This window comes from Engraulis encrasicolus, chromosome 13 (genome assembly GCF_034702125.1).
Source record: "Engraulis encrasicolus isolate BLACKSEA-1 chromosome 13, IST_EnEncr_1.0, whole genome shotgun sequence".
Classification (NCBI taxonomy): domain Eukaryota; kingdom Metazoa; phylum Chordata; class Actinopteri; order Clupeiformes; family Engraulidae; genus Engraulis; species Engraulis encrasicolus.
The window spans coordinates 10,217,140-10,240,475 of record NC_085869.1 but is presented as its reverse complement, the minus strand read 5'-3'; the positions used below and the strand labels follow the sequence as shown (position 1 = coordinate 10,240,475).

The following is a 23,336-nucleotide window of genomic DNA, read 5'->3' as shown; positions in this document are numbered from 1 at the left end:
ACATAGCACTGTGTACTCTGAAATTTTATTCATGCCCACACTTTCAAAGGACCACCGCAAACCATTTTCTCAATACAGCATAGCGCCATAGTATCATGCTCAAGGCACTCCAGTCATGGTGAACGATGGGAGGGTGGGGTGGTAACATGGCCAGGGTACCACAGTTATGGAGAATGATGGGTGGGGTGGGAAGTTGCCATGGCCATATTCATGAATACAACTATGACCCAGTATTTGCCTGTCATCACACAGTACAATTCAACTTTTTAACTGAAATGTACTGTTATGTTTCTGTAGAGTACTGTTATTTAACAGTTCAATTGCTGCTGAAAAAATGTTATATACTGTGATACATTAAACAGCAATGAGCTGTATTTGATTTTTGGTGTGAAATAACAGTAGAATTACAGGTAAATATAATTGCCAGTAACTGCCGTTATTTTGCAGGGAAATTTTCTTAGAGTGTAGGAATGCACGATGTATCGGCCAGATGTATCGGTATCGGCCGATATCGGCCGATATTCAACACATCGGACATCGGTCTGATGGGAAAACTGGGCCGATGTTAACGCCGATGTTTTTTTTAATATGTTACAGTTCTAAAAGAATGGACTTGATGATGACTTTCACTGTTTGTCTTCTATTTTGTCTCTATTTTTTATCTAATTATTACAGGGAGTTAAAAAGTGTTTTTGGAAATAAGACGACATTCAAAAATTCTGTTTGTTTGCATCATTGTCATCTCTTTTTTTTTAAAAAAGAAAGAAAAACATCGGAATCGGTTAATATCGGTCATCGGCCAAAACCGCAATATCATAATCGGATATCGGTATCGGCCGAAATTTTTGACATCGTGCATCCGTAAGTCTTGTGATGTGATGTTATGTGTATGTCCTGTCTTAAATGAGTCTTGTTAAGTGATGCAAAATGAATTTCAGTGTAAACTGACAATAAAGTATAATCGTATCGTATCGTATCGCATCGTATCGCACTCCATGACTGCAGGGAACACTGCAAGGTCCCGTGGCAGAAGGAAAAACAAGCCACAGGACTCTCACACTTTTTACACGAGGTCAAATATCTTTGCTGCAGGGAAGTCGACCAAGGGAGAAACAAAACAAGGCTCTGTGATGTTTGTCCTTCTCTATCACAATGATAAGAAGACCTCACAGAGTAGCTAGGCTGTTGGAGAAAGAAATCTCAGCTTCAGCAGGTAGTTGGAAATTAGCACAGTGTGGGTATACAGGTGTCTGTGTGTGTGTGTGTGTGTGTGTGTGTGTGTGTGTGTGTGTGTGTGTGTGTGTGTGTGTGTGTGTGTGTGTGTGTGTGTGTGTGTGTGTGTGTGTGTGTGTGTGTGTGTGTGTGTGTGTGTGTGTGTGTGTGTGGCACACTCATGCACGGGTCTACCTAATGAGTGTCTAGGCAAAAGCTGGCCATGCATGCCCAACCCCCAACACCCCCTCCCCGAACATGTGCAACACAAGGATGCAAAATCAAATATTTTTCCTCCTGTGTGTTGTCAGAGTCACTGGGGTAACGCAGGCAGCAGCTATGGAGTTATGTATGTAAAAAAACAAAAAAAAAAACAGCCTCCCTGGCCTGACTACCCGAGCGAGAGCACTGGTGGAAAATCACACTGCCCTCTAGCACAGTGAGGCCCATTGAGATCGAGAGAGACGGTTGTTTTTCTTTTTTTCCCCCCTCCTCCAACATAACCTCTCCACCACCCTCCCACCACTCTCAGATCTTCTCTCTAAGCCACCAATGTTTGACTTGTGTGAAAGTAGAAAACAGGAGGGTGTGGTCCGCTTGATGGAAAACCGGCTACTGGCGTGTGTCCCAGGTTAGTTTAGCAATCTCTTCTTGGACGCCCCGGCCATGGTACAGTAATGGCAGATTTCAAACATGAAACACTAGAAAACTGCACAGTTGGTTGGAACACTGCGTCTGTAACATTAAAATTACTTGTGGGTAGCTATTAGATTGTGTGCAGAATCTGCAGATGTTTATCTATTTTAATTTAACTGTAACAAATTACCCAGTGCAGGTAAGGACAAGCATTACCATGTAATTATACTGTAATGGAAACGTTTCCCTCATGAAATAGGATGTGTCCATGCAGAGGGTATTCTCCATGTCTGTATAAAATTAAACAAACTTATGAGTAAATTGTATGTAATCTGAAATGACGGTGAGATATTCTAGTCTTTTAAAGGGACAGTTTGGTCAATTTCAACATGCAGTTGTAATGCTCACACTACCCTGGACTTGTCAGTGCCTGAGATTTTTTTTTTCTTCTTCTTCAGCCGTTTCCGAGATCCTGGTCATTGTAATGGGGGCAGCTCTTTGTTTACATTTCAAAAAAACATTTGTATTTATTCCCAAAAACATCCAAAAGGTTATAAAACATCAGCAGACAACTAGCAAACAGCAGTACCTTTTGGGAAAATATTTGGAGTTGGCCTATGTTTCATTTTTTAAAAATGTAAACAAACGCTGCCCCCATTAGAATTGCTCATATCTCGGAAAGGGCTGAGCCGAAAAATGTGGCATCACCAAGTACTGACAAGTCAAGGGTAGCGTGAGCAATACAACTGCATGTTGAAATTGACCAAACTGTCCCTTTAAGCTAGTTCAGCTAGTCTGCAGTCAGTGATGACGTGACTTCTGCACGGGTCAATACTTAGAAGCTGGTTCAGGAGTAAACCAGGTTAGGAAAATGAGTACTCCAGGCTAGGGGTGTAAATCACAGCCTTCATGACGATACAATACAGTATCGATTTCTTAAATCAGGGATTCGATTTTTTTTCGATACTTAAGAATTCCCCACGATACGATGCGATTTGGTTCTATTCGATTTTTTCCAATTACTTTTCCACTACTATTGTGTTATGGAGCTAGGGCATTGCACAGGGGCCACCGTTTCGATTATTTTCGATTCTTAAGAATGCCCTACGATACGATGCGATTCGATTAAATCGCCGGCCGATACTTCCGATACATTTCAATCTTATTTACATCCCTACTCCAGGCTCTTCTATTAGATGATTTATCTCTTAACGTAACCTGATTTACTCCTTAACCAGTTTCTTAGTACAGTATAGAGGCCCCTGGTGTTGTTTGGGACAAACAGCTCACAGGACGCTATACATAACAAATCACTCCTCCCTTCACACTACATAGGGAGTGTGAACATCTGGTCTGAGAACCAAAAAATGGAGGTTACTGGGGTTGAAAAAGATGAGCTAGCGCAACACAACCTTGTGATTACCTGCCAAGACTTTGAAAATGCTCCACCATCTGTGTACATTGTAATACATCAACATTACGCTATATCATAGCCTACTCATACTTTGGAAAAATCAAAGAACTTAATTTTTTCAGAGTGCAAGTCAAGCAAAAAGGTCATGCAAATTAATATAGACACACTGCCGATAAATCCATTTCAGAGATTAAACACACTGAAGGGTGAACCATCTTCAGTCTCTTCCGTGATCCTCAGTCTAAACCCCCGCCAACCGACTAAACCAACTTCATAACTTATTCATAAATGCCGTAAAGAAACACCACCTTCCAGCCTGATTAATTATTTGCTGCGCTGAACCCAACACCTAAGCTGTGCCACACAAAAACACCAACACCAACACTGGATCTGGAGACACAAGGAGCCAGATAGGAGGCAGTACGAGACAGAAATTCTCTTTTATTTATATTCACTGTGCAATTAGAGTGAGACACCATTTGGAGGAAGCCGACCAATGCACTTAAAATGAAACGATAGATTGATTAGGCACAGCAGTTCATTAGCTATAACTTAATTACTAATTAATGAAGATGGAATCATCTCCTTGCGAGACCTTTGACTGTGTCCCCTCTTACAATGACACACTAAAACACTTCAATGTTTACATTTTAGGTATATGGGTGGGAGACGTGACGCCTTGTTTTTTCGTAACATTGGTTAAAACCTACAAAACTGTTATTTCTCCTTTAAAAAACAAATGTCAATGAAAGAAGATGTGGTACATTATGTTTCATATTAGTCTTAGATGAGATGAAACATTTTTGTTAAGATTTATGTAAAAGTTTATATGTCAAATATCCTGCGGTGTGACTGTAACATTAATGAAACCTGGAATATAATACAGTATATATATAAATTAACCAACAACATTTTGAATAATGTATGAAGCATTTGGCATGATTGCATAAATATTAACTTTATATTAAGATATGTGAATGTGAAAAAACTCAAGACAGTAATATTAACTACAAGTTCAATTTCGTAACACAAATTGCGTCCTGTGGGGTGACATGTATGTCAATGTTTGTGAATGGGCAGCTGCAAGGCCAACTACAAGGGTCTTAAAGACTGGCTCCTAACCAGTCAGTCCCTCAGTTATTGGAGAGTGCTGTGGAAGTTTAAGGTGACTCTTAACCTCTTAATATGTCTTCATATTGCAATCTTTCTGTCACGCAATGCTTAGGTTCATTTTATGGTGTCCTGTGGTGTGACTGCTCTTATAGGAGGAAAAAAAGGTTTTTATAAATGAAAACACATATTAAGATTAAACACAATATCATTATCAAGTTAGCATGAGCTCAGATGTCAGTCATGTATACAAAAGGATAAAATGGCCATAATGCAGTGAATTCCCTGTGGTGTGACTCCATTTTCCTGCGATGTGACATGCCTATGCAATGTGTTGATGCAGGACACATTTTCCCAAAAATGGCAAAAATAAGGTGAAATTCCACAGACCACTAAGTGCTTTATTTTTTTCTATTTTTTTCCAATTTTTATTCATCATTTTTGTCAGGAATTTGAAAAACTTTTTTTTTTTTTTTTTTGCGTTACGCCCTTAAACGTCAAACAACCACATATGGTGTAGCCTGGCTCTCGCGAGACCCCGAGTGCTTCGTGCATCTTCGTTACACTTCGTGAGCTCGATCTGCGCGAGAGTCAGGTATATATGGTGTGCCCATGTTGATGGACTTTTCTTTGTGATGAATTAAGTCTCACTATTACACTAAACATTCACAGTCATAAGGCACTTGTTTCCTAGGAAGACAAAGAGTCTCTTCTCCACCACACCTAGTAAATTTAGTCACAAAAAGTACTAAATATCTTGAAGAGCATTGTTGTTGTGCAGTAGCGCATGCGACCCTGTGAGGTGCCTAGAGTAGAGGAGAACCAGCGACGCCGACAGGGGGTGGGAACAAACGGGTGACTTGACCCGGGCCCAGGGGGCAGTGGCCGTTTTAAGAAATCTGAGGCCCTAGGCAAAGAACAATATTGAGGGCCCCCCATAATAATGGATGATGTATGAATGCAGGAAAAATTATACCGTAATTCAGCAACGAGGCCCCTGAATGGCCGAGGCGCTGGGCAATTGCCTGATCTTGCTCAATGTAAAAAAACGCCTATGCCAGGGGGGGAAGGGGCCCAGAATTGGATCCTCATTTCGTTGTATATGTTGGGCGTGGGGGCCCTTTCAGATGCCTTTGTCCCAGACCCTGCCAAAGCTGTCAGCGGCCCTGGAGTAGAGCTGCACTGTACTGTACTGAACATCTGAAGGAGGCCACGCAGAGCACACAAAGCTGCACTGTACTGCACAATCTGAAGGAGGCCACAGGCCACGCAGAGCAGAGCACACAAAGCCATAATGCTCCATAATCCTCCTGTCTATGCTTATATCCATCTCAATAACAAACTGGCATTCGAGGCCACCGCACCGCACTGGCTTTTCCATGCCTGCCTGCCTGCCTGCCTGCCTGCCTGCCCTTGGCTTGATGTCAGGTGGGGGTAGGGGAGGGGATTTGTTGAGATTTTGGTAATATTAGTATGACAAAACAAGGAAAGATTATTGCTAGCGTTATTGTTTTTTTGTTTTGTTTTTCACTCACAAGCTTTGGCTACACATATGATATCACATAATATAATTGCGTGAAATGTGGGTGTCTCATTAGGTACACAGGCAGAGGCCGTGGGTGGTGGACAATGCAGCAGCAAGACAAAGTCTCCGAGTGGCCCGCTAGGTCAGAAGCCCAGAGAGAGGAGAGAGGAAAGAGAAGAACCGTGACACATTTACCCAGCAGCACTGCACGCAGCACACCACTTCAGCAACACCAACAATGACCCGGCCTACATAAGCACATAATCACTGGGGGGGCTCAGCTGAAAACACATTTGGGGATTGTTTGGCCTAAGACCTCGTCTGCAGAGCACACAGAACGGAAGGCACTTTCACCGATGGTGTCTTCATCTCCTAAAAGATGTAAACATTTTGGTTGTAACAATGGCAACGCGAACGAGCGAACAACAGTGTTTGTATATCTTCCCACTCTGGAACCCATTCTCCAAAAATATAATTTATGGCTACCAATAGCGCCGGCTACATATGGCCTGATCAGGCAAACGACGAGCAAATGATGGTAGGTTTACGATTGACGACGGCTGTTTATTAGGCATTACGAATGTGTATCATCTGGCATACGTAGCCATAGCCAGTCGTATCAGTTATTCAAACAAACTGCAGTCATCGCCTTTCCACGCCTCCCTGCTCTCTGATTGGAAAGGGACAGGGACCATGATCTGGTACCCTCGCTGAGGGTAGACTCCATGCTGTCTTTCAGATTTTAACGATTGTGCAAATCAGAATGGGATTTCCCAGGCTACCATAGAACATCACTGTGCGACAGAATGGAACGCCAAAGAAACAATGTGCTCTCTCCAAACGCTCGCTTGCTCACGCGCACGCACACACACACACACACACAAACTTTGTCTTTATCCCTTGGTTACTGAAATAATGACCAAGAAAAAAGAAATCTGTCATGTAGTCCTATCCTGTGCGCTGCAAAACATTCATTTATACGGACGAGACAGTACAGCAGAAACCTCAACAACCGGTTCTTCTAAGTCAGATAGATGAAAGGGTCAACTGAAATGCTTTGGTTTCATAAAAAAATAATGAGCAAATCAAAACACACACTGCAAGCTAGGAAGTCATGCTTGTTAGAAGGTTAGCACAGTAATAGTCTTTCTGGGCCAGTTTGCTTTGATAAGGCCAGGAACCATGAAAAAGGTTATGTAAGCCTACAGTGAATATTGTATTGTCTGTGTGCAGATATGAAGCAGTCAGCCTACATTTAAAGGCTGCCTTCATAGACACAGTGAAACGTGAGACTTGTCCGACAGCAGCATACCTTTAAAACAAAACAAAGACAAACCTGACGATACATTTTGCAATGTGACAGACGTGTGTTTGAGAACACGCCACCTCTGACAGACGTCAACAAGCAAATAAAAAAAATGGCTGGAGGCAAAATAGAATGGAGTGAAAGGTAATGGCAAGGGACTATGACATGTTCTGGATGTCATACAATTTGGCATTAGAATAGAATTCCACCCCCTGCATGACAGAGTCTCTCTACTTAGCATGCTAAGCTTATTTCTGAGCCAGGTACTCTCAATCGAAATGCAGTCACCCATTCATTCTACCCCTCCCTCCCAACTTACTCCCTCCCTCGTTCACTCTTTGTCCTCTGGCACAGATTGCTACGTCATATGTGCGGGCAGCATCTCAGGGACACTGCGCTCGCTGTCTGAATGGCACGGAACGCACTCCGAAAAAAAAAAGCTTGCTCCGCTGCTGCAGTCTGTCTAGGTCTCTTGTGAATGACTCAGTCGGTCTCCACAAAAGTGGTTCTGACACAGACACACAGACCCATCCCATCAGTGGGGACACTGGATCATCTGTGAAAGCATGAAAGAAACAGAGAGAGAGAGAGAGAGAGAGAGAGAGAGAGAGAGAGAGAGAGAGAGAAAGGGAGAGAGAGAGAGACAGAGTGTGCGAGAGAGAGAGAAAGAGCCAGGAGAGAGAGCCAACTATCCAGCTGACCGGTCCAGTGCAGGTGTCTGACTAGTAAGCGAGAGTCCTGTCCTCCTGCGCTGCATGTTAAGTCGATCTGGTGCTTCTGTTCTGCTCTTTCCTGCGGTGCAGTCCAACAGCACACTTGCTGCGTTTCACTGACATCTGCAGAAAAAAAAGGCTCCGGAACTTCCTCCCTCCACTCCACAGTCATCTGATTGCACTTCTGCCTGCCAAGTAGCCCCCCCCCCTGAATTAAATTAAAAACTACAGCTGGGCACCGCTTTGGAAGGATCCATCAGTGTTCCTCTCTCTGCAAGACGTGGCACAGAGAGAGACGCAGCCAGATAAGAGGACATTAGGGGAAAGTGGAGGTCATGGAGCACTACTTCGGATCATGACACAGTATTTACTCTGCAGCTCAAAAGTCAAAGTGTACTTTACTGTCAAAAAACGAAGTAACAGGGTTAACACAGAAGATTGAAATTGCATGGAGACGCAGCCAGATATGGGAATGAGGGGAAAGTGGAGATCATGGAGCTAGGGATGCACCGATATCACTTTTTGGAAAACCGATACAAGTACGAGTACATTAATGTGTGTACTTGCCGATACCGAGTACCGATACCGATACCTTACACCACCAAAATACAATGAAAATAAATGCATGGTCTTGTTTTTTTCCACCTGTGATATTTTTATTGTCCATTTCCATGTAGATTTAAATGTTAGTAAATGTATGAGGTGGCACTTTTTTCCATGCTGCTTTCAAGTCCACAGAACGTGACAAGGTTTTACATTGTTTTGTGTAATAGCAGTATCGTTCCTGGTATCGGTAAGTGCTTGACGAGTACGAGTACAGGTATAATGAGCAGTATCGGGTGCCGATAGCGGGTATCGGTGCATCCCTACATGGAGCACTACCTCATATCATGACACAGCACTATGTAATCACAGATGTACACTAGAGAAAGGTTACAAAATGTTCAGGATAGAGAAAGTCAGAGTCGAATATGTCCTGAAGAAGGCAATAAGGGCTGAAACGTGTAGGCATTGTAGCCAAATAAAAAAAAGTATAAAAATTGTAACCTTGAGTGGCTTGGATTTTCTCAACCCTGAATAAGTCTGCAAGCCCCTACACTGATGAGCACCAAGGGAAAAAAGGTGAAGACCCAGAAGCACTCTGATTTCCTGCTTGTGTTTGGTTACAAAATGTTGTCAGAAAACTTTGTGCATGAGAGAAAACATCTCCAAGAAAGCTACCACAAATTATGACACAGCATTTATTCTACAGCATTTATTCTGCAGCTCTCTCACAGATCAAATGCTACTCTAAAACACATTGCTCATGTGCTGTTGTCGATTAAGGATCTCCACATTGCAAAACAAAACAGACATAGGTTTGTCTGTAATCACAGATAGAGACTTGATCTAGGTTACAAAATGTTGCAAGAAAACTTTGTGCATGACAGCAAATATGCCCAAGAACCCTGAATGTTTAGGCTTCCACACTACTATTCCACATATTTTAATTTGATACAGTCCAACTTAACCCCAATAATACTTTCTGTTACCAAGATGCTAATGACCACCATGTATTAATATGCAAGTCATAACATGTCATAGCCATGTTGCTATGATGGCGTTAACCCCTTAAGACACTAATCCTGTTATGAATTACGGTAGTTATTACCGGAATGGCAATGACCAAGTCGTAATGTATTACCAAAGGCCCTGTGCATGGTCATACTAGTGTCGGTAATATAGCTTTTTCAGTAACTAGTACAATGTCCCAGTGGCAGGACAGTGTCTGGTAAGGGGCTCCGCTTCATCAGCAAACAGTGAGTGGTGTTCCACTCAGGGGCGGAGGCAAAGGTGTAGGTTTGGCTCGAAAAGTGGTGGGGACATTTCAATGGCAAATTGTCCGGATATGCTGTTTTTGCATTATATTTGTGAAAAAGTGGTGGGGACAAGCTAGGTTTATCTCAAAAGTGGTATGGACATGTCCCCACCATCCCCCCCTAAAATTACACCCATGGGCGGAGCTATAGGGAGGGCAAGCAGGGCATTTGCCCCGGGGCCCAGGGCCCTCCTGCATTGGTGGTGGGGGCCCTATTGTGACCTTGGCAGGCCATATAGGGGCTCTATCAGTGTCTTGCCCTGGGGCCCTGTCTGCAATTGTTCCTCCACTGGTTCCACTAGCATGAAAGGGTTACGTCTACTTGCATTGCTCAAGACTTGGATACTGCTGGTAAAGCCAGGTCCAGTCGAGGCCGCCTGTCACCTACATGGGCAGCAGACAAAAGTACTCAGGCACATGTCTGGGGCCGGATTCCATGTGAAAGGTCACCAGCACAACCTGCCAAAAAGACTGGCACGATATGACCAAGGTCTTTTCTATTTACAGGGTCTTACAGGGATCTCAGCGGGGACCCGTGTGTGTGTGTGTGTGTGTGTGTGTGTGTGTGTGTGTGTGTGTGTGTGTGTGTGTGTGTGTGTGGAGTAGAGCATCATTTATTAATCTAGAGGGAAATTGTGTGTGTGGGTGGGAGACGTGACGCCTTGTTTTTTCGTAACATTGGTTAAAAACCTACAAAACTGTTATTTTTCCTTTAAAAAACGTATGTCAATGAAAGAAGATGTGGTACATTATGTTTCATATTAGTCTTAGATGAGAAGAAACATTTTTGTTACGATTTATGTAAAGGTTTATATATCAAATATCCTGCGGTGTGACTGTAACATTAATGAAACCTGGAATGATAATATATATATAAATTAACCAACAACATCTTGAATAATGTATGAAGCATTTGGCATGATTGCATAAATATTAACTTTATATTAAGATATGTGAATGTGAAAAAACTCAAGACAGTAATGTTAACTACAAGTTCAATTTCGTAACACAAATTGCGTCCTGTGGGGTGACATGTATGTCAATGTTTGTGAATGGGCAGCTGCAAGGCCAACTACAAGGGTCTTAAAGACTGGCTCCTATCCAGTCAGTACCTCAGTTATTGGAGAGTGCTGTGGAAGTTTAAGGTGACTCTTAACCTCTTAATATGTCTTCATATTGCAATCTTTCTGTCACGCAATGCTTCGGTTCATTTTATGGTGTCCTGTGGTGTGACTGCTCTTACAGGAGGAAAAAAAGTTTTTTTTATAAATGAAAACACATATTAAGATTAAACACAATATCATTATCAAGTTAGCATGAGCTCAGATGTCAGTCATGTATACAAAAGGATTAAAATGGCCATAATGCAGTGAATTCCCTGTGGTGTGAATCCATTTTCCTGCAGTGTGACAAGCCTATGCAATGTGTTGATGCTAGACACATTTTCCCAAAAATGGCAAAAATAAGATGAAATTCCACAGACCACTAAGCTTAAGTGCTTTATTTTTTTCTAATTTTTTCCAATTTTTATCCATCATTTTTTTCAGGAATTTGAAAAACTTTTTTTTTTTTGCGTTACGCCCTTAAACGTCAACCACCCGTGTGTGTGTGTGTGTGTGTGTGTGTGTGTGTGTGTGTGTGTGTGTGTGTGTGTGTGTGTGTGTGTGTGTGTGCGCGTCCAGGCTCTTCATGCAAGAAAGGATACAGTTGGTGACCAAGAGAGCTCACTGCAACGTGTCTGCTGCTGAAAAAATGACTACCATGAAAGATGCGTAATTAAAGGAACACTAGAGAACTTTTCCTGTACTGTCACAGGCTTAAAGGGACAGTTTGGTCAATTTCAACATGCAGTTGTAATGCTCACACTACCCTGGACTTGTCAGTGCCTGAGATTTTTTTTCTTCTTCTTCTTCAGCCGTTTCCGAGATCCTGGTCATTGTAATGGGGGCAGCTCTTTGTTTACATTTCAAAAAAATATTTTTATTTAATCCCAAAAACATCCAAAAGGTTATAAAACATCAGCAGACAACTAGCAAACAGCAGTACCTTTTGGGAAAATATTTGGAGTTGGCCTATGTTTCATTTTTTAAAAATGTAAACAAACGCTGCCCCCATTAGAATTGCTCATATCTCGGAAAGGGCTGAGCCGAAAAATGTGGCATCACCAGGTACTGACAAGTCAAGGGTAGTGTCCCTTTAACTGTCCCTTTAACACAAAACAGCTTTTGCCATTGTTATAAAGGTGCACTGTGTAGGATGGTGGTCAGAGTAGGTATTGCAACTATGCTGCTCATTGAAACTGTACTGTCTACTGCCAAATTTGATCTTTTCATAAATATTTACGAAATAATTAACTAATATTTACTAGTATGACCAAAGTATAGTAAGTTTTGCAGCTAAAAAAATCTAATTCTGGAAATTTAAAATGGCAGACAATGGAGTATCATGTATGAAAAGTGCAGTTTTCCCTTTCATAATGAATACTTGATGTTGATGGTGGTGGTAAGTTGTGAAAGAGGTAACATGGGCAGCATGAATTCTGGACGTAAACTACTAAAATATTACACAGTGCACATTTTATGGTTGCAATAACCAAGCTTACTTCTTATGGTTTGAACTGGAGGAATGATCATGTCTTTCATGTCGCGGTGTCTAAAACTAATGGAGTGAAAACACTGCTACTTTGGGCCCAGTGCTTTGGGCTTGCAAATGAAAGAGGCAGGCAATCACAACCACTTATTAGTCTACCCATGTCCTGAAAACATAGTATCGTTATTCAGTTGATAAAGTTAGTACCGTAGTTTGGTTTTTGACCTTGGTACACAAACAAGTAATGTGCCAAGGCCTTCAGGGGGAATAAAAAGAAAAAAAGAGAGAAAGAAACACAAGACATGGCAACTGTTGAACAAAACAAAAAAAATCACAAAAATAAAGACAATACATCCTTACGAACTGTAATAACCCCAAACGTCCAACAGTTTCCACAATGAGCCATTGTTTAACTTCGTGGGGGGACGACACAACAAACTGGAATTGCATAACACATCACCCACACTACACCACTCATACTGTTTGATTTCAGCTGACTGTACACACTACTACCCCCTGGAGTGCATTAAAAAGTGCCCCTGGCAGACCTGATCTAATAACCTCCTGATAAAAAAACAAATAACGACCAAGGCGATAACGGCAAGGTTTTTAAACACAACCTGCAGCTATAGCATAAGTCGTGGTATAAATAGCCAGGATGAAACGCAGCCAAAACGGATAACGGATAACGGATAAGGGCTTCATTGTTTTCCCTACTTGTGATGGTGAGTGGCTCTCTCAGACGATGCAGTGCTATGTGACACAGCCTTTTCATTCAATCTGGGTTTTTTTAAAAAAATACATTTGATCTATCAGTATACCCTGGATAACCCTTAATGAATGTAGCTCCTTGTTACCACCACATCATCACCCCTGTATTTATATATATGTAATGATCAAGTCAGGTTTCATAACCAACAACCAACCGACCAAATACTGGTGAAAATGCAGTTTGGCTGGTAGAAAAGATTTTACTAGCCAAACTTATTAGCCACTTTGACATGTATTACTGCCACATCATTACCCTTGCACTTTTATGTAATGATGATCAAGTCCATTGTTACTACTGTGCCTCTGCACAGTGGCCAAAATGTGTAGCTTCACCGCCAGCTGCCTGGCCCAGCACATGTTTACCATCATGCCTGTTTTTCCTGCACAACCACTGGGTTGGCTGGGGCCCCCTGAGAGCCGGCCCAGGTCTGGGCCAGCTCTAGGCTGTTAGATGTGCGAGGTGTACATGAGGTGCGAGGGGGAGTGGCTGAGAAAGAGGCTGGTGCAGTTTGTGAGGTGTGCTAACCAGTCAGAAAGCTGAGCTGAGGTGTGTGTGTGTGTGTGTGTGTGTGTGTGTGTGTGTGTGTGTGTGTGTGTGTGTGTGTGTGTGTGTGTGTGTGTGTGTGTGTGTGTGTGTGTGTGTGTGTGTGTACACAGCAGGGATGGCCTCTAAGTGCAGGGAAATACTTTCCTGTGTGTAGGGACAAACAATCCTCCCCTCCCTGTCTGCACGATGGGAACACACATCCACTACACACACGGTCACAATATCGCAGTCAAAGGCAGGTATGCAATATGCATACATACGCACGCACACATTAACACTCGCACGTGCCTTTGCACGCATGCACGCACACACACACCCTGCATACTATCCTTCCTGCAGAGCCTTTGTTATAACTTGTCACTATAATGGTAATGCCCATGTCCTAATCAGTTAGTCAAGACTCCTTGCATGTCATAGCAAAGTTGTGATAATGTAGCCGAGTGTTATCAGGGTGTGAATAGGCCCATCGACATGCCCATCTACAGTAAGATGCTACAAAATATAGAAATGAAATGTGTTCCACAAAGATGCACACCATAGCCGAGAATAAGTGGCCATCCACTTATTAGGCCTACACAACATGAAATGCCATCTCCACAGTCTCCACTGCTGAATGTAATGGAAGTCATTACATAGCCCCCCAAAACATGCACTGTCACCCAAGTAGTGTAAACTCGCAACACGTCGATGACTTGACATTTTCCAGACCACTGCTTTTAATCAGCCCTGAAGAAAGCACATAGATGCAACGCAGTTGATAATGCCCCTGAAATAATGCAACAGGGAACAGCTCCATAGATTTCTGCAAAATACAAGATGCAAGGTAGACCTACCAACTGACAGTCAACAGGCTTGACTTCTGTTCTGCCATAGATTAATAAACTGCCCAGTCTTACACCTAATCATACATCATAATCCATTTGTTGGACATGTAAATGCAGGCCTTTTCGGGCGCAGCTAGACACGTTCACAATTTACACGTGGTCAAGGCAACTATTTCCTTGTTTGTCTGGTGTGTTGCCAAGTGCCAACCTTGCCTTCCTAGCCTCTTGCAGACTCTGCAAGGGACCACAACTCAAAATATTTAATGCACAATCACCTCTGTAACTCTATTCTTGGCTCGAGGACAAGACGTGTGCTGTGCGTGCCTGAGTGTTTGTGTGCGTGTAGTGTCTGTGCTTCTGCGTCTGTCTGGGTGTTTCATGGTGCCCAAACGCACGGACACAAGTGGGGTTACCTGGTTTGGGTCGCAAGCCCTGAAGACATGGCATGCCATCTCAGACTCGGGGTTATCGGGCTGGCTCCGGATAAGGTAGGCGAAGGAGAGGGGGTCATGACTGTTGTGGATGAACCGTGATATGTACTGCGCCTTGTGCTCAAATATAAACACAGACGCGTTGGTGCTGTTTGCAGGCACACATCGGATTAGGGGAGGCATGAGTGTCAAAAAAACTTCCCTGGCTTGGCCGGGACCTGATTCGTTCTTCTCACTTTTCCTCCGGATTTCTGACACCAGCCAAGGCAGCATAGGAAGGGTAGTCCGTCGATCGAGCGAGGACCATCCCATGTACCAGAGCCCAAATCTCTTATCTGGCCTCGGCAGATTATTCCCTTTGTCATCCTGACCTTCCATTTCTTCAGAGGTCTGTGGACGTGATACGTGATAGTGAAACGGTCGCGCGACGTCTACTGTGGCTTTGCAGTAATTGTCAACGGCGAATACATTCAACAGTAAATAACAAGGCAAAAAAACGAGAGGGGAATCAAAGATTGGAAAAATCAACGACTGCCTCGTTGCTCTGACGCTGCCATGCACGCCCCATTCCTTGCTCACAGACGAAATCTTTTGTTTTGGGGCAAAAGTTATTGCAGCAAGGGCGCTCTCACCACGCGTTCCTCGTGTTGTTCAAAAATAAAGGGAAACACTGACGCTGCCCACGAGACAGTTGCAGTGTTTGTTTATATGACTTCTGTGCCATTACCTGAGTTTACTTCAAAACATTTTGAAAGGGGAAAAGACACCACCAATACAAAATAGTCCACTAAAATGTCTAACGGCTAGCAAAGACCCAGTCGCAAATGCAATGAAGTTTGCAACGTGCTAAAACGTGGCGCTTGTAACCTCGAGTGTAAACACAAAATCGACATGAAGAAAATCATTGGATTTCAAAAAGTAGTTCTAGCCTTCTCGTCCTTGCTTTGCTTTCCTCCTCAGGCACTGTCCCCTTCCTCTCGGACACAAAAGGCGACCTCTGGCTAAATATATATCCTTCAACTCCTTGTCCTCTCACGTTGTTGTCTCTCTGACTTTGCTCCGAAATTCTTCGCAGTCGCACGCAGACAGCGACCGAGGAGAGGGCAGGGTGGTGGTTGTGTGTGTCCGTTCCTCCTCCGCGGGTGCTTGGGAGGAGTGTCTGACGTTACGTGATAGGAGTCCCACCCGAACTCAACTCATGTGCGAAGGAAAAGGCTCTTGTGTACTTGTGATGGGAGGGAGGGAGGAGAGAGCACACGTGACAGAGCACGCTGGTTTGAAGATGAGAACTGGTTTGAGGCACAGTTGCAGGTAAATCTTATTCAGACAGGTGTGTGAGCAAAAAATGCCTGGCCGCTGTACACAGACCGGTTGCTGTCTGCACGAGGCAGAGATAAAGCACGAGGTAGTTCTACAGCAGATTTCGCCATGTTGGCACAGCTGTGCCTTTTTCAAGAAAATGGGAGGGGTAAAACTGAAGAGCATGTTGCTCACATGTATTTACTGGCTTTTTGACACTCCTCTGTGATGAGGAAATCCATGTTAACAGTTTTATACACATTTTAGTGTGATTTTTTTTTTTGTTTAATTACTTTTTAAGTTTGGTTGCCATTTATTTTGAATTAAGTGCCTGAACCGGAAATTACCTCTCTCAAACTGTTGCGTTCAGCCATATCCAGTTGAAATTGGTTTTAACACCAACAATGCCCATTGTATTTTCCCCTCAGATGCTCCAAGTCTCCTGAAAAGTATTGTTGTTGCCTATTCATGTTGCCTTGATGCTGTAGGTGGCTGGCTGCGAATGTAACCGGATGCCAGCCAGGCAGGCAAATCCCCCCACTCTCCCAGAAATAGATTAAACATGCAGCGCATGTAACCTCAGCAGAGGCAGTCTAGTTCTACCACCACTGAGCATTCGCGACCCACTCCTCCGAGGGCACTTTAGTTTCTGCACACAGTTGCAGTAGTCAACATAAACATCTTCTGGGGTGTCCTGTCCTGTCACCAGCTACAGCAACAGCAGGCAACCCAGAGTAAACAAACTAATCCACACACATAAAGGTTCCTTTGTTTCCTTATTTATTTGTTTTGCATCATGGAAAGTCTTCCATGGCATCGAGCATAAATAAATGGAATGGATGTGCTTTTAGAATGTAAGAAATAAACAGAAGTTACTATTACAACAAAAAAAGGAGTTTGTTATTATTAGTTAAAAGGTAATTACAACAGAACACCCTCCTCTCCTACACATGATTGCTTTCGTTAGCCTGGGAAAACAAGGAGAGAACATTGTACATAATGCACATTGGCAAAACACATTGGGTATTTCTCAAAGTGCAGTGTACTAGCCTTGCAAGGACGAGTAAAACACCCATATTTTGTGGGAGTCAATTATTAATTACACTTATTACAGCTTTTTGCTGGATATTACACTTGTTATTACAGCTTGTTATAGATATTCTGGTGAAGTTCGTGAAAAATGGGATTTACTCGTCCAAGCAAGGATAGGACACTTCACTTTGAGAAGTACCCCTTGTTAGAATGTAAACATTTTGGTAAACACTGTCTGCAAAAGGTAGAGCAATAAATTGAAGGCGATATGGAGTGCTTCGCTGGCCTCACACGGTCTCAAGTGCTGCAGCCATTTCTTTGAACTGCTGGTGAAAGTTCTGCAACAGAATGAGGTGAAATTACCAACATATCTCCAAACAAAATTAACAGTAAATCTTAAGGTTTTCTTTTACTTCAGACATGTAACAGTTTCATCTTATACCTGACATGTTTCGATGGTAGTCTACAGCTTCCACCTTCACCAGAGTCAACATGTCAGGTAAAAGATGAAACTTTTACATGCCTGAAGCAAAATAATAACCAAATTTTACTATAACAGTTAGACATAATGGACATCATACATCTATAAAATGAATAGTGACAAAACACGGTTGCCTAATTACAATTAAGTTGTGTTCAAATGTAAGCCCTGCATTTTTTTTAAAACACGGAATGAAAACGTAGAAAATCACACAAAACAGCACATTAGCACAACTGGATAAGTCTAATAATTATTAAATTAATTGAGCATGTCAAACTTCAATATTAATGTCACCGATATACTATAAGCAAGACTAAACCCTCGGTCAGCGCACCTGGAACTGAGGGATGGACATCTCGAAGGACTTGTAGGTGACTTCTCCGGCGGTGTCTGCCACCTTGAGCAGCAGGGAGACGTAGGGGGAGTTTAGGGAGCGGCAGGTGTCCGAGCTCACCGCCATGCCCAGCTTCCACTGCAGGTCCACCAGCTGGAGAACAGGAGAAGGGTTAGGGAATTGTGGGAATGGATTGATGCATCACATTACATTACATTACATTACATTACATTACTACATTAGCTGACGCTTGATTCCAAACCGACTATTTGATATATATTAGATATACAGGGTATTGGTTACAGTCCCTGGTAGCCAGGCCACGCCCTCCTAGTGACGCAACACCTTCAGCATTGCTTCTAGTCAGGCCAAGAGCAATACAAATATTGTTTCTGAGCTCCTAAAACATCTGTAACTCCTCCCACTTTGAGGAGAAGCAAAGGCCGTGCCCTCCTAGTGACGCAACACCTTCAGCATTGCTTCTAGTTAGGCCAAGACCAATACAAATATTGTTTCTGAGCTCCCAAAAAATCTGTAACTCCTCCCACTTTGAGGAGAAGCAAACAACCATTAGCAAGTCATGGGAGGCGAGCCATGTGAGGTTAGGTACTTTGCTCAAGGGCACTTCAGCCATGGGTGAAGGTGCTAGTCAGGGTGGTCTTTGAACCTGCAACGCTCTGATGTTAAGTCTAGCAGTGTAACCATAGAGCCATGGCTGCCCCATGCAACCTACCTAACTATAATTGCAGTACTGTACATGGAAAATACAATTTAAGAAGGCAGCTGTGGAACACTGACTGAAGTCGGAGGGAGAGCCTCAAGGGTTGTGAACATCTCTGGCAATAGAGATGGCCGTCATGACGTCATTAACCTCTCCAGATTTACCTTTAGGCCTGTGGTTTCCTGATTTGCAAGACTAGAATGGGCGGGCCCAGGCTACTATCTGACAGGCGCAGGAATTCGATTCGCTACGGTGAGGGCAAAAGGCCATATTGGTGACGTTCCTGCCCATTGGGTCACATACAGTATCTTGGCAACCTTTATTGAAGCTCAACGGCGTGCCTGTAACCAAGGTCATCCTCCAGTGTAATTACTTACCTCTGTTAGCTGGCATACGTTACATGTGGTTTTTATGTCTTTCACATCTATTTTGGTGTGACCTGCAACAATTCTACCTGGATGTGTGTGATTAAAAACCTGACCAGGGGTGCATTTCTCAAAACCATAGTTGCTTACTATGATAGCTACTTTGTTGTTTTCAATGCAGTTTCCCATTGGCAACTACCCAAGTTGCTAACTGGCTAATAAGTATGCATTCGAGAAATGCACCCCAGACCAGAGATGTTACAATTCTTGGGTTGCAGTTACGTCAGAATGCCCCATCACAGGAGCGCGCGAATTTGAAATGGTGGACAACCTGGGCTTGGAGCCATTGAAACCCATTCAAAACTTCATTTTTTCGATCTGACACAGAATATTTTCAATTAGACCTAAAGACACACCATGGGACTTGTTTAAAAGCTGAGAACCTCAGCTTTCCATAACTGAAAGCGGTATTTTCCTACCAATCCGAAGGTAGGAAAGATCACCACCAGGGGGCAGCACTATGACGTCAGCTGCAACCCAAGACAATGAGACTTCCTCTGCCAACTGTCTCTGAGCACCAAGCCAGCGAGAGGTCAGGAGCCAGCTTGTGGAACACCACAAGGCCCTGTAGTTACCAGCAGAGGTTGCCCAGCAACGTATGTTTAACACGCTATGTATACATCTGTGTGCATAGCTCAGAGGCCTCCCGTTATCAGAGGGAATACCACACACTATCTGGTGAGTTTGGTGAAACAAGGTCTTTATTCAACACTCTGGTGACCTCAGGACACGGTTGACCTCTCTTTCCCATCCTCCTACTCAAAACAATAATACAATAGTACATTCTCATTTAGTCCAGAATTATTAAGTTGCATAGGAGTAGACTGCAACATGCACACAATGAGAAAAATGACCTCAATCTTACTGTATGTGTGTATAATAGTATAGTAGTCCACATTGTAGTGTATTGTAGTACCACGTTAATTGAGGGCCTACCTGTCCAATGCAACATTTGCAGCCCCATAGGTCATATGTGTATAGTGCATAGTAACAATAGGCCATTCTTCTCTTCTAATGTACAGAACCTTGCCTCGTTAACACCAGACGATCTCACAAGTGAAATAGTCTGGAGGCTACCTATGCCATCCATGGGATTGCCCATGGCCGTTTATTGAGCATTACGAATGTGTCATTTGGCATACGTAGCCAATCGTGTCAGGTATATCTATTCAAACAAATTGCAGCCATCGCCTTTCCACTCCTCCCTGCTCTCTGATTGGAGACAAGATCTGGAACCCTCGCTGAGGGATAGAATCCATGCTGTCTCTTAGATCGGAACGATTGTGCAAATTTCCCAGGCTCTACAATGAAAACACTTCTCTTCACTTCAATTGTAACATATCTAGAAAGCAATACATCAATATGACACAATACAAATAATAATCAGCAGGGCTCTAAATTAATGTTGTTCATCACCAGCCAAAATGGCAAGTAGATGTTAATCTTTCCAGCCCAACACACGCTCACTAATGGGTCAAAGTGGCTATATTAAGTCGATCTTTTCCTCCAACCAAACTGAAATGTTACCAGCATTTGGCCGGTTGGCTGGTGTTAATGCAGAGCGCTAATTATTAGCTTATTGTAGGAACTGTCATGCAGAGTAAGTTTAAGTGCATAATATTGCATACTGCGCATGATATGTGACCGTGACGCAGCCCTAAGTTCTATGCATGCAGCGGGGGATATGCATGTCAGTCTAGTAGTCAGTAGCAGTCTGTGCAAATCATGTCAGTTGGTCGTGTCTATGTTCAATAAACCTTTCATTAGAAATATACTGTCGTCCAGTGGGCGTTACTTGAAGACCTACCTGTCCAATGCTGGCCATGGCGTGGGCTTCCTGGTACGTGTGAACGAGTGCTCCATGCTCGCTCCACAGTTGATGCAGCACCTGAAGCGCAGCCTTGGCCCACTGCCCGCCCCCTTCAACCAGCCGGGCCACCAGCTGATCAGCCGTGAGACTGCTCCTCGCCGCCGTTCTGCAAGAGAAAACAGCAGCTGTAGAGAAGGATCGCTTTGCCCCCCCCCGTACACCACAACCTACTGTACTGAACTGTGTGTGTGTGTGTGTGTGTGTGTGTGTGTTTTCAGTGAGACACCACAACCTACTGTACTGTACTGTGTGTGTGTGTGTGTGTGTGTGTGTGTGTGTGTGTGTCTGTGTGTTTTGAGTGAAAGCCCACCTAGTAAACTCCCCTTGTCATTATGACATAGCATTATGACATAGCACAGCACACAGTGCTCACTCCACACAACAACATTGCGTTTATGTCTAACCCATACAAGGGAGGAGCTCCAAATGATGCCCCAAGAGAGCAGTACGAGGGGACGGTACCATGCTCAGGGTTCCTCAATCATGGAGGAGGATGGGGAAGAGCAGGGTGCGATTTGTAGGGGGGGATGGGGGGAATTGTCCCCTCTTCTAGTTTTGATAATCGCCACTTTTTCTACACAATTATTATCACAGTTTAATGTAATTCCATTGATATTGCTTGAAATCTGAAACATATCCCCCCCTTCTGGTTTTCCGACAAATCGCACCCTGGGGAACAGCATTGATTTATTACTCTCCCCCACCAACCTGGCAAGCTGGGAGTTGAACTGGCAACCTTTGGGCTACAAGTCTTATGGCCTAACCGCTTACCCATGACTGTGCATGTGCGTGCAAGTGTGTGTGAAAAACAGCGGCAGACACAAAGATGGTGAACTTGTGATTTGGCAGAAACCAAGTCACACAGCAGGATTACCTGAAATTATTTGACAGCAATCTGACAATGTTTTGCAGTGCTTTCCATTCAAGCTCTATGCCATTTCTCTGCAATGTCTGCAAAGCAAAACACAGTTTCCTTGTTAATTCGGTGTATGCTCGGGAAGAATAAGGATATGTCAACAAAAACTGACCCGTGCAATAAGTGGCCTTATTACTCACATCAGAAATTTTGGGCAAATCTACTGCACTGGTTTGCCCTTGAAGATGAGCCAGCACCTGCTGACACTGGAGAGATTACCAGATTACCATCAGAACTGACACCCACACACAGGAGGGCGTCATATCTTCACCAACATGCACCTGTGTGTGATTCATCAAACACGTAGACCCACTTGACTTGTTTACATGGTGTGGATAAGTTATTGCCGCCCACCACTAAATCTCTTCGTGTTGTGCTGAAGTCACTGCTTAAGTGTCATACATTCTACGGATGCCCAGGAGCTGTCAAAATGAGGGGGGAATCTGGCTGACAACATTGCTCAGACTTACCATTTCTGCGAAAATGTCAGAAGGTAGCCTTCCGATGTTTTCTACAGTAACACCAACCCCTGGGACGAAAACCATAAAAAGAAACGTGTCAGAATAAGGGATATAGTGGTTGTTTGACTAGAACTTGCAGTGGCCTAGGACACACAATTGAAGAATGGTGGTGTAAATTAGCTGTAGCCTATGGCTAATTCCAGTTCACATGCTCACATGCTAGTTGCTGATGTGCAAGCCCTATCGAACTGTTTTGATTTCACAGCTGATGTGGACCAGCCACGTGCTACTGTTTTAATGCATGTCAAACCTAACATGTAATGATTAACGTAAACATCGCCCTGTCAGCGGCAAAAAAGGAAGTGAACGCCGCTAGCATGGAAGCTAAGTTTGTAGCCAGCGTTAGGATGTGCGTGTCCTTAAATTACACAGCTAACATTACACACAAGAAAGTCCCGTGTTGTATCCAAATCGACTTGACAAGAACGTTTTGATAGCTGATTTGAGGTAAAAACCCACCAGATGTTGATTCCAATCCCGGCATCTCTGCTCCACCACCACTGCTGCTACCTTTCACTGTAGAAAGTTATCCCTTGTTTCCCGAAACTTTGCGTGCAGTTTTAGTGCAAATAGTGAACAAAATCAGAAATGCCACAACAGTATTCTATCGCATGTTATGGATAAATCTTGCGTCTCAACGTATAACAGTCATAAATCTAAGCAATTCACGGAAATGCATATTTTCGTGGCATCATAATTATTTTTTTTTAAACATAGATGTACTGCCCTCGAGCGGTCAATAAGAGAAACGCACCTGACATGTGAACTAGCTCTACACAATACGCTCACAAGACTGGAAGG

The 23,336-nt window shown here is 43.4% G+C and overlaps 2 protein-coding genes across 2 annotated transcripts in view; both read right to left on the bottom strand.

The window, feature by feature from the left end:
• The window catches only part of tbc1d4 (TBC1 domain family, member 4), a 105,265-nt gene extending 89,134 nt beyond the window's left edge, over nt 1-16,131 (bottom strand). The window contains exon 1 of the mRNA XM_063213026.1: nt 14,919-16,131. Within this exon, the coding sequence (XP_063069096.1) occupies nt 14,919-15,314 (396 nt within the window). The 5' untranslated portion in view covers nt 15,315-16,131. The remainder of the gene's footprint in view (nt 1-14,918) is intronic.
• An 867-nt stretch (nt 16,132-16,998) lies between these two features.
• On the bottom strand, nt 16,999-23,235 carry commd6 (COMM domain containing 6). Its single transcript, XM_063214429.1, has 7 exons — nt 22,995-23,235; nt 22,485-22,543; nt 22,155-22,220; nt 21,973-22,049; nt 21,036-21,204; nt 18,083-18,235; nt 16,999-17,605 (listed from the first exon to the last, which is right to left on the bottom strand). The coding sequence occupies exons 1-7, from the start codon at nt 23,017-23,019 to the stop codon at nt 17,555-17,557; spliced, it is 600 nt and encodes a 199-aa protein (XP_063070499.1). The 5' UTR covers nt 23,020-23,235; the 3' UTR covers nt 16,999-17,554.
• Between the last annotated feature and the right edge of the window lie 101 nt (nt 23,236-23,336).